This window comes from Camelina sativa, chromosome 14, assembly GCF_000633955.1.
Source record: "Camelina sativa cultivar DH55 chromosome 14, Cs, whole genome shotgun sequence".
NCBI lineage: Eukaryota > Viridiplantae > Streptophyta > Magnoliopsida > Brassicales > Brassicaceae > Camelina > Camelina sativa.
Window position 1 is genome coordinate 30,661,314 of NC_025698.1, and position 17,321 is coordinate 30,678,634.

The 17,321-nt window shown below is 38.5% G+C and overlaps 2 protein-coding genes across 2 annotated transcripts in view; both read right to left on the minus strand.

The window, feature by feature from the left end:
• The window catches only part of LOC104744171 (calpain-type cysteine protease DEK1-like), a 12,601-nt gene extending 5,051 nt beyond the window's left edge, over positions 1 to 7,550 (minus strand). The window contains exons 1-22 of the mRNA XM_010465183.1: positions 7,103 to 7,550; positions 6,810 to 6,949; positions 6,415 to 6,665; positions 6,028 to 6,210; positions 5,715 to 5,850; positions 5,253 to 5,383; positions 5,044 to 5,158; positions 3,941 to 4,949; positions 3,685 to 3,795; positions 3,233 to 3,291; positions 2,942 to 3,101; positions 2,585 to 2,858; positions 2,342 to 2,492; positions 2,137 to 2,248; positions 1,893 to 2,058; positions 1,732 to 1,802; positions 1,569 to 1,660; positions 1,282 to 1,444; positions 1,109 to 1,180; positions 596 to 973; positions 395 to 510; positions 1 to 294 (exon numbers count right to left, since the gene is read on the minus strand). Coding sequence (XP_010463485.1) covers positions 1 to 294; positions 395 to 510; positions 596 to 973; positions 1,109 to 1,180; positions 1,282 to 1,444; positions 1,569 to 1,660; positions 1,732 to 1,802; positions 1,893 to 2,058; positions 2,137 to 2,248; positions 2,342 to 2,492; positions 2,585 to 2,858; positions 2,942 to 3,101; positions 3,233 to 3,291; positions 3,685 to 3,795; positions 3,941 to 4,949; positions 5,044 to 5,158; positions 5,253 to 5,383; positions 5,715 to 5,850; positions 6,028 to 6,210; positions 6,415 to 6,665; positions 6,810 to 6,934 — 4,169 coding nt within the window. The 5' untranslated portion in view covers positions 6,935 to 6,949; positions 7,103 to 7,550. The remainder of the gene's footprint in view (positions 295 to 394; positions 511 to 595; positions 974 to 1,108; positions 1,181 to 1,281; positions 1,445 to 1,568; positions 1,661 to 1,731; positions 1,803 to 1,892; positions 2,059 to 2,136; positions 2,249 to 2,341; positions 2,493 to 2,584; positions 2,859 to 2,941; positions 3,102 to 3,232; positions 3,292 to 3,684; positions 3,796 to 3,940; positions 4,950 to 5,043; positions 5,159 to 5,252; positions 5,384 to 5,714; positions 5,851 to 6,027; positions 6,211 to 6,414; positions 6,666 to 6,809; positions 6,950 to 7,102) is intronic.
• Positions 9,098 to 11,682, minus strand: LOC104742975. Its single transcript, XM_019236316.1, has 8 exons — positions 11,596 to 11,682; positions 11,288 to 11,510; positions 10,864 to 10,950; positions 10,503 to 10,763; positions 10,238 to 10,402; positions 10,100 to 10,153; positions 9,850 to 9,996; positions 9,098 to 9,755 (listed from the first exon to the last, which is right to left on the minus strand). Exons 2-8 carry the CDS (start codon positions 11,456 to 11,458, stop codon positions 9,378 to 9,380), a joined length of 1,263 nt encoding a protein of 420 aa, XP_019091861.1. The 5' UTR covers positions 11,459 to 11,510; positions 11,596 to 11,682; the 3' UTR covers positions 9,098 to 9,377.

Sequence of the window (17,321 nt, forward strand, 5' to 3'; positions counted from 1 at the left end):
TGTGCACGTCGGTCTAGTTGAGCAGTGCGTATCCTACGTGCAATACCCGAGACTCTCTCTCTTGCAAAGGAATCCTCAAGGACAGAATCACCCCCAACAGCACGTATTGCAGCTGCCATAGCTGCTGCCTCTCTGCTACCAGCATTAGGAATAGATGGAATAAGGGAAGCTTCGATTTCCTTCCATTTGCGCTCTTCCTTCTCCAATAAAGCTTTCCTTCTTTCTTTACCTTTGCCTTCTTCTTCACGTCTCTGCATAAGTATTTCCTCTTCCATCTCTTTCTCTCTCAGATAACTAAAGTTCACGACACAAAACAAAAAAAAAAAAAAAAAATTGATAGGCAACAGTGCAAGTGTTTAGCTTCATCAAACAACTTATTAAAAGAAACCTGTACCTCTCTTGGATAATTTCAAACTGTCTTCTATCCTCTGGCTTCCATTTACTGATTTTTCTGGCACTCAAGTCCGAGAACCCAATGCTGTCTAAGAAGAGCCGCAACCGTACCTCATCCTATATATCGTGATAATCCCGTCTCAGGCAATTGTTTGCCGCAAACATAGAGAAGAATATATGAAAATTTAGAAACAGGATTCACCTGAACTCTCTCCGCCTTAGCTGTCAAACCTAACAGTAGGAGTAAATAACCACCAAACTTGTCCCACATATATACCCATTCTGTATCAATTGCCTCTTCCAGCGCCAAAACTCTTGCATGGGCACACATGTCTCTTCTGTAATCTACATTTGTAGGTGGTTCATGACGGAATCCTTTCCTGCATTGCATTTTGTAGAAGATCGATCCAGCAACTCTTTCTTCATTCCTGAGACGATCCCTTAACTTCATGACATCATCTCTAGGAAGAACAAAGTTCCCTGCTTTATCACGCATTGCAGAGGGGTCCCCAACCAGAAGAGCTGCCGAGCTGGCGGACCTTTGGGGAGCTGAATACGTGCCGGATAGAGCATTTCTTGTCTGTAATTATTAAGTTGAATAAGGCTTAATTAATCATACATCCCATGGAGCTCTATATTACGAGAATGTGTTGAAATAAGGCCAACAATCGAATATCAAAATAATTTGCAAGAGAGACATCAGAATGTAACTTACTTTCGTGGCAGATCGAGATATAGCTTGCACTATAGTATCCTTGCTAAGAAAACGTATAGCAACCTCCATCATCTGAAGACCATCAGAAGGAATTAGACAAATGATTCAAATGAATCACGAACCAATAATCTATATTTTAAGGAACAAATAGTTCAAGCAACAAGAAAACTAACCTCAAGACTCAAACAAGGGCGAGAAACAGCAAACCCAAAGGCTACTACAAGGGTGATAGCTGATACAGCAGCACCAGCGAACGGAGGATATATTATCAGACTAGCAACAACACCCCAGCCTTCTGTTGCCAAAGCAATTCCATACAGGACAAGAAATGCAGCACTGAAGAAATCCCGATGCAATCAATACAAAAGAATATGAGGGTCGATCAGCTTAGTCCTTTATGGTCATTATTTCAGATCAGCAGATAGCATACTATAAGGCGTACTCAAGTGGCTGAACATACCTGACATTCTTTCCACAATCCGCATGTGCATCGTAGACATATACAGGTAGTACTCTTGGAGAATATACCACAATTGGTGGGGATAGAAGAACCTAAGAAATAAATATATAGTTAATACGTTTGAAAACAGAAACAGAAAAAGCCACAGTTCTGTTGAACTCACAGCTAATGCTCTTCCAGCCAACAGAGACAGGAATGTAAAATAACCAACAGATGCTCCAGCAAATGGTTTATCTGCAAAATAAGCATTTATGAAATTGCTATCTCACTAGGGTAGGTCTCACCTCTACGAAGAGTCTACAATAAGATATAAGCAATCCTCACCTTGAAACCACCCAACAAGGAATGCGGCCAAACCCAAAAGAAGGGCAAGAAAGCAGACAAAGGATGTCTGTTTCCGGGTCAAATAGAAATTGTTTGACGCCCAAAGATGGATTACACCAATTGCTACCACCATAAGGATAAGAACTAAGAGAAAAGACACGCCTATCTGTTAAACACAAAGATGTATCAGATGGAGAAAGTTCAGCCAAAAACTTTGAGAATTGTGTAGCAACTTTGCACTTACCGTCCATGGTTTGACTACAATAATCACAGCTGCTATCGCACCAATAAGAAGAAGAAGACCTATTGAAACAAAAACATATACCCCTCGAGATAGTATCCAACAATCATCCTTCCTGCAAAGAACAACCACAACACATTAAAAAGTACGATCCAGTTTAAACTGAGAGTAAGATTAAATAGGCAATGTGAAGAAATAGTCAATGCACCATTTAAGCATCCCACAGCATAATGAAAGAAGCGCCGGAATGCATGCAAGTGGAAGCAAGGCCGCAAGGAAATCACCCTTTGTGGGAAACTGATCATCTCTAGATCTCACAACTTCCAAATATGATGTTCCACAAAATGCCACGAGAACAACTAGAAAGTAGACAAAAAAGCATACAAGAATTACTTAGAGAAGGAAAAAAATCCCAACCAAATGTGAGCAAACTAACAGAAACAAAAATTACCTGAGAATATCACGAGACAGACAGCAGAAGAGTGGGAAAACCTATAAGTTGCAAACCATGAAACTATTGGCAGAATGGCGGTAACTACTAAAGCAATTCCAGATGCCATTGCCCAACCAAGGTATACGGAAGATGTATATGGTGACGTGAAGTTATTTTCTCTAGCACTAAACAGCTTGTACTTCAAATCATCTAAAGGTTTAGCAGATATAATTGCACCAAGAGCAATTACGGATCCCGCAAACAATACAACACAAATCCAAAGAATAAACCCCTAAAATGAAAATAAAGTTTAGTTAGAGATATTTATTTGACAAAGAAAGATACAGGCAACTAGGTCAGGGAAAATAGACAGACCTTTATCCTGGAAGATCGTGAATCTCTTGCCTGGTCACCACATGATAACTGTGGAACCCAAAATTGGTACCCATTATGCATCCATATGGGAACAGCAATAGACAGGCATGCTGCCATGAGGGGCACAGTCAAGGATATTCCCAGGAGTACTGACGATTTACTGCAAAATTGAAGCAGGCATGAGAACATAAAAAAGTGACAATGTGAGAAAAGTTGGTAGAAGTCCAATGAATGACACAATCCTGTGACCATTGTGGCGGTAGTCCAATAGAGAAAAAAAGTCCCTATTACCTCAAGAACGAGAGTGATAATCCAACAGATGTGCTCAGCAGCCAGGCAACAAAGCCATACTGAAAACATAGAAACATAACATTATTTAGAATACTTATAACACCACACGGTATCTGCATTGTCCATAAACTAAAGAGACAAGACATACCTTGCGCGATTTTGATGTCAAGGCCATTTCTTCAACTTGAAGAGACCGAAGAAAAGCCATTATTGAACAAACAACAGGTGACAACAGCAGCACAGAGAAACCAAATTCGAACTACAATTAGATAATAAGCGAGTTAGTAAAGGTACAAATAACTTTTATTAAATATACAAGGATCACTCGAGTAATTTGTTAGTAACTTGCACCCAAAATCAGACCCAAAAAGTTCCAGAGACAAGAATCAGAGAGTGGAACTCACCTGCTGATGANTCTAAAGAGAATACTAAACTAAAGAGACAAGCCATACCTTGCGAGATTTTGATGTCAAGGCCATTTCTTCAACTTGAAGAGACCGAAGAAAAGCCATTATTGAACAAACAACAGGTGACAACAGCAGCACAGAGAAACCAAATTCGAACTACAATTAGATAATAAGCGAGTTAGTAAAGGTACAAATAACTTTTATTAAATATACAAGGATCACTCGAGTAATTTGTTAGTAACTTGCACCCAAAATCAGACCCAAAAAGTTCCAGAGACAAGAATCAGAGAGTGGAACTCACCTGCTGATGACTAGAGTTTATAATTGTGATGGTCTTCGGGCGAAAAATGGCGACAATAATTGTTTCGAGGATAAAGACAAGACTAAAGAGGCCCCATGCTCTCTCTGGTGTGCCCGCTACATGGTGCAGAACAAGTCTGGACAGCTTAAGCCACTTCTCTAGTCCACGGAGTCTCAATTCTTCGGATAAAGAAATCTGATTTGGCAAAGTATTGTCAACACTGTTTGAGTCAATAATTGTAATATCAGTGTTGTCGCGGTGATCTCTATCTGCATCCAAACTACTCCTCTGAAGTAGTGCCAAAATAGTTGGATCCAAGTTTTTTTCCTTCAACATTACAGCAAAGTTAGGGTCCAGACCCTTGTCTTGCAGCAAACTAGTCAGTTCAAGATCACCTTCTTTTGCTTTCTTTTTAAGTATCGAGGCTATCCTAGGATCGTTTAACTGGTCCTGGAAAGCAAGGGCCAAATTCAAATCCAAAAGCTGCTGGTTTGCAGAATTCGATGTGCTAGACTCGTAACCTTGGCTATCAAGACCACTGCTAGAACAAACAACAAGAGTGTTATTCTGATCAGAAGCTTTATCCAGAAAATAGGAAGTTCCTGCTTCGGGCTCTTGGACCACAGAACGACATGAACTACTACGTAAACCTAAACTTGGTCTTCCGCTTTCTACACTTTTGTCGCTATTGATACCCTCCTGAGAGCTGCCTGTTCGAGTTAGATTGTCAGCCGTGCACAATTCTGCAGTACGATTGGCTTCATTAGTACAACCAGCATGGCCAGCATCGATACTACTACTTCTTTTCATACTGGAGCCACAACCATCTGAAGAACTTGATGAACTATTCTGCTCCTTTCTCCGAAAACCTTCTCTCAAGCGGATCACTGTGCTCTGTAAGGCATCTCTTCTTGCAGCTGATGGGTCTGTTATTGATAGATGCCGGGAAACAGCAGCACCTGATAGAACTGATGCTACGAAAATGTAACTAATACAATGCCCTAGGTACCTGCAACAACAGAAAGGATAATAACTTTCATGCCATGAAGGGGCAACCTTTAGATCTATAAATAAGTAACAAGCTTTTTAGCACAGATACAAACCAGTAGTGTATGCCAAAACATATTAGGAAAAGACGGGAAATGCCAGCAACAAAAAGTGCCAGAACACGATTCTGAAGAAGCTTAAACCCATACAAGCATGCCCCAATATTCCAGTCTACATGAAAATATTAAGCACGAAGATGAGTTGAGAAATAATTAAATAACCTGCTTCTACTCCAAATATATGTACATAATTTTTATCTTTTTACCAAGAACAATAACTGCAGCTGATGTAATTCCTCCAAGCCAACGTGATTCCCTAGCTGTGAGGCCATATAGGACTGAGTAGGCGAGGAGAACTACAAGTGAACCCAGGTACAGGAGGCCAAGATGTGAAGCTCTACAAATATGCAAGACAAAAATGTTTATAAACCATCTTCAAGGGACAAAACAGGTAGGCCAAAATTGCAGCTGATTGATAAAAATATGACCAAGAACATATCCGCACTCAGTAAACAAATTATAACACCATCCATAACACCTCTATTGGGAAAAAAAGAAAAAGCTAGAGAGTAACGGCAAAATTACTAGCCCTGAATCCTGTTCAGATTTAGGTTGATTCCAAATATGCAGTAGTTTGTTGATTGTAAAATTCAGGAACAATCATTAAACAAGGGGGCAGCTATGCCAAGAATTAAAGAATTTCTAGGTAGAGAGCAACAAAAACTTACCTGCTGGTTTGCCGGGGATATAATTCATTGGGATCAGGTGGTTCTGGCAAACAAGCCACAGGACCCACTTCTATACAATCTGAATAAGCAAATTTATATGCCCTCCTTACATATTCGTCCACATCTAACCCATTTCCTGCGGTGATGGAAAATTTTCAAACAATTTCAACTTCTTCAATTGAGGTTGGAAGTCAAAACGTATGCATGTTTATCAATATGGAAAATTTTCTTAGAGCTATTACAAAGGATTGAATAGACAGATCAAGTTGAATACACCGCAATTGAATGTTGATTAAGGACTGGGAAACTTTACCATTAAAGACCATGCGGCAGATAAATAGCATGTTGATTGCCAACGCAATTGCTGATACACCGAAAAAGAAACCAGAAGGAGAATATTGCTGAGATGCATGTGCACCAGCCGTAACATAGACAGCACAGAGTTCATACGCACAGAGTAAGGCAACACCAAGAAGGAGAAGTAAAGCGACAGCTCCTGTTTAGTCAAAGGAGAATGTAAGAAAGAAGTTCAATAGTTCATTCACAGTAAGTATTGATGAGTCAGGTATGTTCTCCTCTGTTCCCATTCATACATCGGATACTTCATACACTACCACTACGTGCCACCACTATTATCAATCATACAACGCCAGTTGAATGTTGTGAAATTAAGTCAGAAAATAGTTGATTGTAAACATACTTGAGCTTTGCCACTGGGTCCTCCACCAAAGCATGATTGAGTAGAATGCCAGTAAAAGAGCAGTTCCAGCCATTATTATCGCAAGCCCAATGATATCTCGATCCAAAATCACAATCAGCCAGGAACCCCATCCGATCAAGATTGCAATAGGGGATACTACCACAATCCAAGCAAAAAGGGATAGAACACCACATAGTGCATCAAGTTGAGGACCTTGGAAGACTTTTGGCCATTTTCTAGCAAAGATCCAGCTGCAAAGATAGAACACATTCCAAAATCATTCACTCAACTAAGGCTCTAGGTCAATACTACACAGGAAAAAGTAACTCTATGAAGCGCCATATACAACAACAACACCTAGAGCTGCCGAAAGATATATGAATGGAGTTAGTTACCTATAAAGCCGCCATGGCCGCCAATTCACAGCCCAGAGTATCCAAAACGAACCGGAACCGAAAACCGTGAAAAGGGTACCCGAAATTAAACAAGCAAGTAAGACTCCTCGCTCATCCCCTTCCATGGCTTCTTCTCCCACCTACAACACCATGCAACTCGGAAATCAAAATTCTATCACAGGGAAGTTTAAAAAAAAACAAAGCTTGCGCACAAATCATAGAATGCGCAGCTTCAATTCCAACCAGCTTAAGCTCAATTTCGCAAAATCCAGCTCAAAATTTAGAAACTTTACCTACTTGACCGAAGTGAGCTTACTGTGCAGTGGCATCGAAGCAGAAAGAATCCCTTAATAAAAATCGAAACTTTGAGCAGCCCACAAGCAAACTTGGGTACAGATTTGGCTCACTAGGGTTTTAAAATCAAGAAGGAATCAAGCTGTAAAGTAGAGTAAGAAAAGAGAAAGCAAGAAACAGCAAAGCTAAGGCTCACTGAAGAGCTTGAGAAAAGAGGAAATTAACTTCCTTTTTCTAGGGTTTGTTCTTGCTTTCTCTGTAAAAATGTTGAAACTTTTTTTTTGAATAAAAATCTTCAGAGAATTTGTTCTCTCAGGTTTTTGGGGGAATAGATAGAGAGAGAAGGTGAGATTAAAACCCTACCCTTCGAATGTGTGAACCCGTCCGTAGCTACAACAACACACAAAAAAAGAAAAAAAAGCTACAACCTTTTTTCTCACTCTCTCTCTCTCTTCCTCAAAGAGACGACGTATTGTAGAGAGAGAAAAGTTCTTTGTGGAAAAAAAAATAAAAAAACAATTAAATAAATAAAAGCTATGAGCACTGTCCGAACAAAGGCTACACGCGTGTTTGGAATCCACGTACCAATGGTGAATCGAGTGATGGAAACGCTTTGAGTGATTATTTGGTGAGTGAGAAATGGAATGATTTATAGATACGGATTTAGCTAATTTAAGATTTGTCAAAAAAAGACTTACAAGTTACATCTGTTCTTAATTGTTTTTTTTTAATCTGCATTTTATATATGTGTTATCTAATTACACACAATTTGTTTTTTAACAACAAAGATAAAATAACCTATTGAAGAAAGAACTGTTAACATAAATAATCACTAATCAGGTGCAGTTGAGTACGAACTTATCGTGCTAATCTATCTGCAAGCACATTTGCAGTCTTTGAGATCAAAATCAAAGAAAAATTTGAAAATTCTTCCATATCCACTTTGATGTCGTTGAGATAAGCAAAAAAAGTCAGTCAGTTGGACGGTAGATCTTCACCAAATCTTAGCAGTCAATGAGAACAACTACCTTCCTAAAATCATGTCATGCATCGCAAAACCCACACAAAGACTTCTATCTCAACGTAAAGTGGTGAATAAGTTTTATTTTTACATGAATAACGAATATAATGATTTTAAAAACTATATTAGAAAATAGTACTAATAGAGAATAAAGAAAAAAACAATTAAGAAGACAAAAATGATAAGATAGTACATAATCCATGAATATAGATAGTATACTAAACATGTTTTAAGTAAGTCAATTCAGGTTATAGGCTCAAAGCTCATAACCAGGAAAAAAGAAGTGGAAGATCAATGTCTCTGTCACCAAAATTTTAAATTATTTAACTATATAATACAATAAGAAATTTGAATTTTTTAACATGATTTCGTTTTTCAAAATTCTTTAATCCCAATTTTAAGCCGATTAAGTCAAACGTAGTCTACTGAACCTACAAGAAGACCATATTGATTTTCAAAAGACAGATCTAGAATAATCAAACGGAGAAATTTATATATATAGATAGTTTTTTCACTTTAAAAATTAGCTTATGTAAAATATTCAAATATTATCAAATAAAAACTTTTGTAATTTATGATCAAAAGATATATTAGAAGGTTAAAGCAAAGTTATGTTGTAGATTCAGTATATGTGTGTAATGTGTACTTAACTTCATAATGCTCATTTATGAAACTTGATTTCCGTTGGAACTTTATTGTGAAAAAGTGGGGGAAAAAAGTAAATATCATTTACCCATTTGCAAAAAGATCATCATCCAAAGAGACATTTCATGAATTAGTCATCACTTTTATATCCTTTTCCCCCCTCTCTCTCTAAAGAAATCAAATTTACTAAAAGGTGATGAGAAAACAAAAATTAAATATCTAATTGTCAAAAGAGGAAATTAGAGAGTAGGTTTCATGAAGATTCAGCCAAAAGTAACTTTTAATTTCCTGAAATTATTTGTTAATAAGAGTGAGAAAGAGAGATTCATTCACTTGATTAAACAAATCACAGTACAGAGGAAACAAAGTAAGATTACACTAAGGGCCAAAAGTTTCTGAGTTTTCAAAGAAACTTAAGCCACGCCTTTCCTCTTCCCCACCTACTTACATGGAGAAAAAGACACCCAAACTTTTACCATTACATAACTTTTAACCATCCCTAAAACTACCAAAGAAGGCGGATTGAGTGAGTGTGTGTAGAAAGAAACATGGTGAATTCACAAGACAAATGGACCCGAGAGACGAGTCAGTACTACTTGGTGTCTAGTTTATGGACACTTCTGGTTTTTACCAGGACCTCCATAGTAAAAGTAATGGCCCCAATCATCATTGCTTCCGGTTTGAACATCATAACAGTTAGACTGTTCAGTGAATGTTCCAAGTCCTTTAGGTGCCTTGAGGTTGTTTGACCCATCAACCACCTGGATGTTCCTGAAGTAACTTGCTTTGCTAAAGCCTTCTTCTGGAAATCGACCACTGCCCATTTGCGTTGAAGTATGCTGACCATCTGACTGCGAGTTCACCACTTCTCCTCCCCATTCAATCATCGATGCACTTTCCGTCAAGTAGGAGAAGAGAAACGATGGCCAGTAGCCTAAAACATAGCCGTTCCCAAATTGCATCCACCAATGTCCCTCTTTCGGATCCTGTGACAAAGTTAACAGACCATTTTATTTTCATTGTGTTTTGGACTGCATTAAACTTATCTCTTTCTCAATTCTCTTTATGGCAACAGCATACCTTCCAGATCAGAATACTGATATCGTACTGCGAATTACGATATCCAGAGACCGGAGAAATACTTGCTCCCATTGCTATGTCGCTGTTGATTTGAATAAAACCCGAGCAAAGAAGATTGTAGCAACCAGTAGCTTGATATGCATCACTCTGCAAATGATTGCCAACGTTAGAAAAAGTGAGAAATGTAAGCTAAAACAAAAAAAGCTCATAACCATAAGAACTTGATAATGTGGGAGTTTCAGGATCTTACAGTCCAGTAAGTGAAGAGTCTTGTGTTATTGTCACCATATAGATCCGGGCTCACCTGTAGTAAAAGCAACAGGAATCAATACACTAAACATGAAAACCATATTCACAGATGTTTATTGATGAGATAACAATGCCGTACCTGCCAACCAGCTTCAATGCTGTTAAGATCTTGTCCGAACGAGCCACCAAGAAGCCATATCTGTGACAAACTGAACTCATTCTGCTGCTGAATCTTTGGCTCCCACACATTGATAGTCGCCTTAGCTCCATAGTACTTATCTCCTTCCACATACGCTATGGCATGCTACAAGTCAAGAAACCAAAACATAGAACACATTCTCAGATCAAGAAATATGCAAAACAAAAAAAAAGAAGGAAACTTTACAGATCCACACTAGACTCACCTGGTGACCACTTTGATTAATAAGGTCGGGTTCTGCAGATTTAGGCAAAGGAACACTCCTACGCTTCTTCTTGCCATATCTTTTAACTGAACTAGCCCTCAAAACATCATCTTCCTTTGTCCTCCTCATGGGAATGGTTCCTTCAGGACATGTACCATATCGATGCCACAACTGAGGGATATGCCCTTCTTTCTCATTTGATTTAGGAGCAGACACTTTGTTGTCATCAAAGAGTCCTTCAGGATGGTAATTAGGCTTCATCTAAAGAAACCAAAGTAAATTAAAAACTATCAGCACTTACATAAAACACAAACTACAAAAGCCAGATCTAAAATCAGTTTTTGGTTTAGTCTCTCAAGACCTGAATCTTGTGATCTTTGAGGAAAGGATGGTCAAAAGCTGGTTGCTTTGAGAGAGGAATACAGTCAATCATATCACCATCTGGGCTCTGTTTAACCACACAAAGATATACATAAACATTCAAAGTCAGAAACTTTCAACATTTTACTAGTAAGCAATTCAAAACTGTAATGTAATGAGAGAAAACGAGAAGATCCTTAATTATGACTCTGAATCTTTTTATGAAATCTCGGGACAAAGTTTATTAATTTTTTTTCAATTTAAGAGTTTTAGAACAAATAAAAAAAGTAATTATGTGTACTAGGAGAGAGAAATAAGGAAATCATCAGATTATGATAATGTTTTCTCCTTACTTCCTTTTATTACCTAATCAGAAGAAACCAATCCAAATAGAAAACACCAAAAACGAAAGATTAGACTTTTACCTGAATGCTCTTGACAGCAGGTTTGTTCAACCTGTTCAAATGCTTCTTCACTTCAAACTTCTGCTTCGATACGCCGGACCTTGCGGCGCATGATAGCGAGACGAAACCACAAAGAAGTAAACACGCTATAGCTAACTTCACCGTGCTAATACGCACCACTCCTCCTCCCATTGTCGCCAAAATAAAAACACTATTTTCGTCTCTACTGAAGCTTCAAAACCCCCTAAAAAAAAAAGAAAAAGAAACCTTAAAGAGAAGAAGAAGAGAAGCGCTCACACAGCAGGAGAATCAAATGATAATGTTGTAACTGGTTAGGGACAAAGATTGAAAGGTGGGTCTGGTTTAGTTTTCTCGCAATAATCCAAACCACACAGATCAAAATCCAAACCACACAGATCAAAATCAAAACTTTTTTCTACTTCGTCTCTGAAGAAACAGAGATTCCAAAGTTTTCTATTCTGTCCCTTATGACTTGATTTACAAAAACATATATACTCGAGAGAGCAGATCCATACGAATCATATCTATACATACAAGGAAAGCTATATTAACTTTGCTGATCTTACGGGATTGACATATTGACCAAACAGCTTCACGGCCAAGTCACCTATAACCATGACGAAACCAACTGCAATTAGAGTAAACCGATAGCTAACCTGAAACCAATCTCCAACACTCCCCCTCAAGTTGGAGCATACAAGTTTCGTATGCCTAACTTGATCCGAAACGATGCGAAGCTGTCTCGACCAAGGGGTTTTGTAAAGATATCCGCAAGCTGAAATTCAGTGCCAACGTGACGAAGAACAAGATTACGACGAACAAGCTCATCACGAACAAAATGGCAGTCAATCTCTATATGTTTAGTGCGTTCATGGAATACGGGATTTGTTGCGATGTGTATGGCCGGTTTACTGTCACAACACACCACCATTGGCTGATCATGTCGAACTCCCAGAGTAAGCAACAACTGTTTGAGCCATAAAAGTTCTGATGTAAGAAATGACATTGCCCGATACTCCGCTTCTGCAGAGGACTTGCTCACGGTTTCTTGCTTTCGAGTTTTCCATGAAATTGGTGAATCACCAAGCTGAACTATATAACCAGTAACAGACCTTCGAGATATGGGACAAGTCGCATAGTCAGAGTCACACCACCCAGTGATCTGAAAATCACCTGTTCGACGCAGCAAAATACCTTGGCCGGGATCAGACTTTAAATAACGAACGATTCGAAGCGCAGCCTCCCAATGATCTTCACGTGGCTGTTGCATAAACCTGGCCAGCATATGAACAGAGAATGCGAGGTCTGGCCGTGTTACTGCCAAGTAGATCAAACGCCCAATCAACCGTCGATACTGTTGGGGCTGAGGAAGAAGAGGTGATTCAGACAACATGAGCTCATGAGTTTGTTCTAGTGGAAAAGTCGCTGGTTTTGCTCCCATCATACCAGTTTCAGAGATGATATCTAACGCATATTTGCGCTGACATATGTATATGCCTGCCGAGTTCCTTGCAACCTCTATCCCCAAAAAATATTTTAGAGGTCCCAAATCCTTCATGTGAAAACATGATGCCAAATAATCTTTAAAATCTTGGTTTGCCTTTGGTGAACTCCCCGAAATTATCAGGTCATCAACATAAATCAGTATATTGATCCGAACAGCTCCCCTGGTCAAAGTGAACAAAGAATAGTCGGACAAGGATTGTTTAAATCCATAATTCTTCAATGATGTTGTCAACTTCTCAAACCAGCATCGTGGAGCCTGTTTTAAACCATACAAGGCTTTGCGTAGACGACATACCTTGTTGGGATGAGAAGCAGCAAAGCCAGGGGGTAGCTTCATGTAGACTTCTTCGCGAAGATCTCCATGTAAAAATGCATTGTGGACATCCATCTGATGGATTTCCCAGTTTCGTTTTGATGCAACGTCGAGAAACATTCGCACCGTTCCCATCTTAGCCACAGGGGCAAAGGTTTCACCATAGTCTTCACCCTCTTTTTGTTTGTTGCCAAGTGCAACAAGTCGTGCCTTATACCTCTCAACGGATCCATCAGAGTGATATTTAACTTTGTAGACCCATTGACAGCCGATTGCTCGTTTTCCTGGAGGTAAATCTTCTATCGTCCATGTACCATTTTCCTCTTGAGCATCAATTTCGGTTGTCATTGCGTTATTCCAACGGTCATCAGCAACAGCCTCTTTATACGATCTTGGTTCAACGGCTTTTGCAACCGCAGCCATATACGCAACATGAGATTTAGAAAAACGCTTTTTAGAATCCTGTTTCGAAATTGGGTACCGTACCTTGGTGGAGAAAGAATTCGGTGATTCACAAGCAGCAGAATTAACAACATAATCTTTTAAGTGGACAGGAGCTTCTCTCTTTCGCTTACTTTGACGGGGAGGAGGTTGTGCTATCGGACCACCAACCGTCGCTTTCGAACGTTTATTCCGACGAGAACTTGGCCGGTTAACTGGAGCTGCAACTGTAGAGGTTGAAGCTGTCAAATCGGAATCTAGTCTTAATTCCGGTGGCGAGGCTGAGCCAGAGGGAGTGAGCACCGGCGAGGTTTCTGCTTCCGTCGTAGCCGCAGGAGAGTCATTGGAAGATGAAGACGTGGTCTCAAATTCACGTGGACCTTGACTTTCTTCATTTGGGCCTGAATATTGTAACGGGCCTTGAGGGACATTAAGATGTTCTTCTTGTAATGGGCCACTAGAAATTGAAGCCCACAACTTTGGTGTATCTTCTTCATCAACGTGAGAGACCTCCATTGTCGAGCTTGGAGAAAATGGAAATTCAGATTCGGAGAAGACCACATCTCGTGAGACAAAAAATTCTTGTGATTCTAAATCAAACAATCTCCAACCTTTTTGACCATTTGGATAACCAACGAACAAACACCGTCGACTTCGTGACTCGAATTTGTCGCCGTGACGTTTTTGATTGTGAGCATAACACAAGCTCCCAAAAACTTTTAAATGTCCATACTGAGGAGGCTTCTTATGAAGACGTTCATACGGAGTTTTGTTGTTCAAAATAGAGCTGGGAGTTCGATTAATCAAGTAAGCCGCTGTTAAAACACATTCGCCCCAAAACTTTAAAGGCAGTTGCGCTTGAAACCGTAAAGCCCTCGCAATATTGAGAATGTGTCTGTGTTTTCTTTCAACCCTGCCATTCTGCTCAGGCGTAGAAACACACGAACGTTCATGAAGAATACCGTGTTCTTGGAAAAACTTTGTTAAACACATGAACTCTGAACCGTTATCACTGCGTATTGTTTGAACTTGCACCCCAAATTGACGCTCTGTTAAAGCTAAGAAATTTTTTAAATGACCAGAAGCCTCACGTTTTTCAGCCAACAAATATAACCAAACTCCTCTAGAATAATCATCTACTATTGTCAGAAAATATTTGGCCCCAGAATGAGAAGTTGTGCGGTAAGGTCCCCATAAATCACAGTGGATTAACTCAAAAATACGAGATGTCTTATTCATACTCAATGGAAATGAAGTTCGAGTTTGCTTTGCGCGGAGACATATATCACACGCTTGATTTAAACTTGAAGAAGAAACAGAAACAGAAATTGCAGGAAGTAAACCGACTACTCTCGCAGAAGGATGACCCATCCTTTTATGCCACAGCTCATACTCCTTCTCCTCTTTCGTAGTGACTGATGCTGCGATCTCCATACTACGAAAGTAAAAAGTTCCTCCTGCTCTAATACCCGTCCCAATCACAGTCTTCAAAGTGCGGTCCTGAACCACAAGAAAGTGATCAGTCATTTGCAAAACACAACGGTTTTCATCCATCAATTGTCCAATTGAAAGCAAATCAGATTGAAACTCCTCAACATAGAAGACTGAATTCATAACCAAATCTGAACTAAGTCTAACTGTCCCTTCTTTCACAGAAACCCTTTCTCTACCATCAGCCAAAATAATTAAAACCGGAGGCATATCTCTTACATTTGTAAGAATATCAAACTTTCCTGTCAAATGATGAGAGGCGCCTGTATCCATAATCCAAGAGGGAACGTTGGACTTACCGGTTAACTTTTCGGTGGGCTCGTCCTTGCCAGCATTGAGGACTCTTTTGATGGTACGCCATTGATCCTCAGTTAAAGTGAGACCCTCACGATCACGATCAGTCACCACATGGTTGGCGTGTTCTGTTACGTCAAGGTTCGGAACACAAACACGGTTAGCATATGCTGCAGACCCGCGTCCTCGACCTCCATTGGAGCTTGCTCCACCACGGCCACGTCCTGGTACAGAACGACTGCGAGGAGTGCCATTCGGGTTCGTGGCAGGAGTGCCATTCGGGTTCGTGGGAAAATTCCCATTCAGGTTCGTCTGAGTCTGTCCGTCCGTCATTGTCGTGAAAAAAAAACGATAAGAAAAACCTTTAATTTCACAAAAATGATTCAAGCTCTGATACCATGAAGAAACAGAGATTCCAAAGTTTTCTATTCTGTCCCTTATGACTTGATTTACAAAAACATATATACTCGAGAGAGCAGATCCATACGAATCATATCTATACATACAAGGAAAGCTATATTAACTTTGCTGATCTTACGGGATTGACATATTGACCAAACAGCTTCACGGCCAAGTCACCTATAACCATGACGAAACCAACTGCAATTAGAGTAAACCGATAGCTAACCTGAAACCAATCTCCAACAGTCTCTCTCTCTTTCTCAACAATTCACACAATACAACACAGAAGAGGCTTTCACTTTCTCTCTCTTATCACTTCACTTTCCCCCATCTATCTCGCCATATCTGTCTATTTTTTTAATTACTTTTTTTTACCCTTTCTCTCCCTCTCTAGAATTATTATCTCCAATAAAAATATTAAAATCTTTTCTCCTTTCCCAATTAGCTTTATCTTCATAAAAATAATTCCTTTTATGACGAATATTGCTCCTTTTTTTATTAAACGTTTTTATTTTAATACCTTTTCTAAATATTTTTGTTAAAGTAGATATTAAAATATATATTGGTACATGAAGACCCTATATCTTAGGTGTACAATTGAATATAGACATGCGATATTGAAAATGACTTGAACCAAGTTTTGCTATAGTGTAGGTTGCATAGGACCCCAAAATATTGATGGAAATTGATAAATAAATAACAATTTGAAATGGATTGTAAAAAATGGTAGTAAGAAAAATAAAAAGGAATCTGGTGGAAACTCCAAGAAAATAGTTTATAAAGATGGTTTAAAGAGAGGACAATGTGAAATGGTCTGAGGGATCAGAGCCAGCTTGGCGTTTCATCCACGGTTTTTAAGTAAATTTAAAATAATTGATGACAAATTCATATTTCAATGTTCATAACTTTATTATCACTTAGACAAAGATTCTTTTATGCTCTCTAATCCCCGGTCGCATGTTGCTCTGCAAAACTATTTGTTTTTCCTGTTACATTCATAAATTCATTTGCTTATAAATATCCTCAAATTTCGTCAACGGTGAAAAGGTTAATTAACCGTTAAAAACAAAACAAACAGTGTGAAAGATTAAGAAAAAGTAGATCAATAAATAAAAAAGAAAACATCACATATAATGAGAACAAAATATTGTACTGCCAAAGGAATGGAGTATTTTTATTTTAGAATTCACTAAAATGTGGACGACTGGTCAAAGGAACGTCCATAAATTATTTTTAACTTGCATGCCCATAATTAGGGTTAAATGCCAATTATATATATATATATATAACTAGGTAATAACTCGCATATAAAATAATTATTAAATATTTTTACTGTAATTTTTATTTATAAAATCTATTATATTTATTGGTAATTGAAATTTAAAATTCGATTGTGTAGTACAGTAAAACCTCTATAAATTAATAATGTTGGGACTAAGACATTTTATTAATTTATAGTGATATTAATTTATCTATAAATTAATAATTATTATTTTATAGTGTAAATTAATAATTATTAATTTATAGATATATTTTTAATTGTTTATTTTTTAAAAAATTATGAATTGGAACAACTATAACAAAATA

Coding starts and splice junctions, on each gene's coding strand:
- LOC104742975 (XM_019236316.1), bottom strand. CDS start 11,458: ATGGGAGGAGGAGTGGTGCGTATTAGCACGGTGAAGTTAGCTATAGCG. Junction 10,154..10,237: donor GCATTGAAGCTGGTTGGCAG/GTACGGCATTGT, acceptor CTTTTACTACAG/GTGAGCCCGGATCTATATGG. Junction 9,756..9,849: donor TCAGTATTCTGATCTGGAAG/GTATGCTGTTGC, acceptor ACTTTGTCACAG/GATCCGAAAGAGGGACATTG.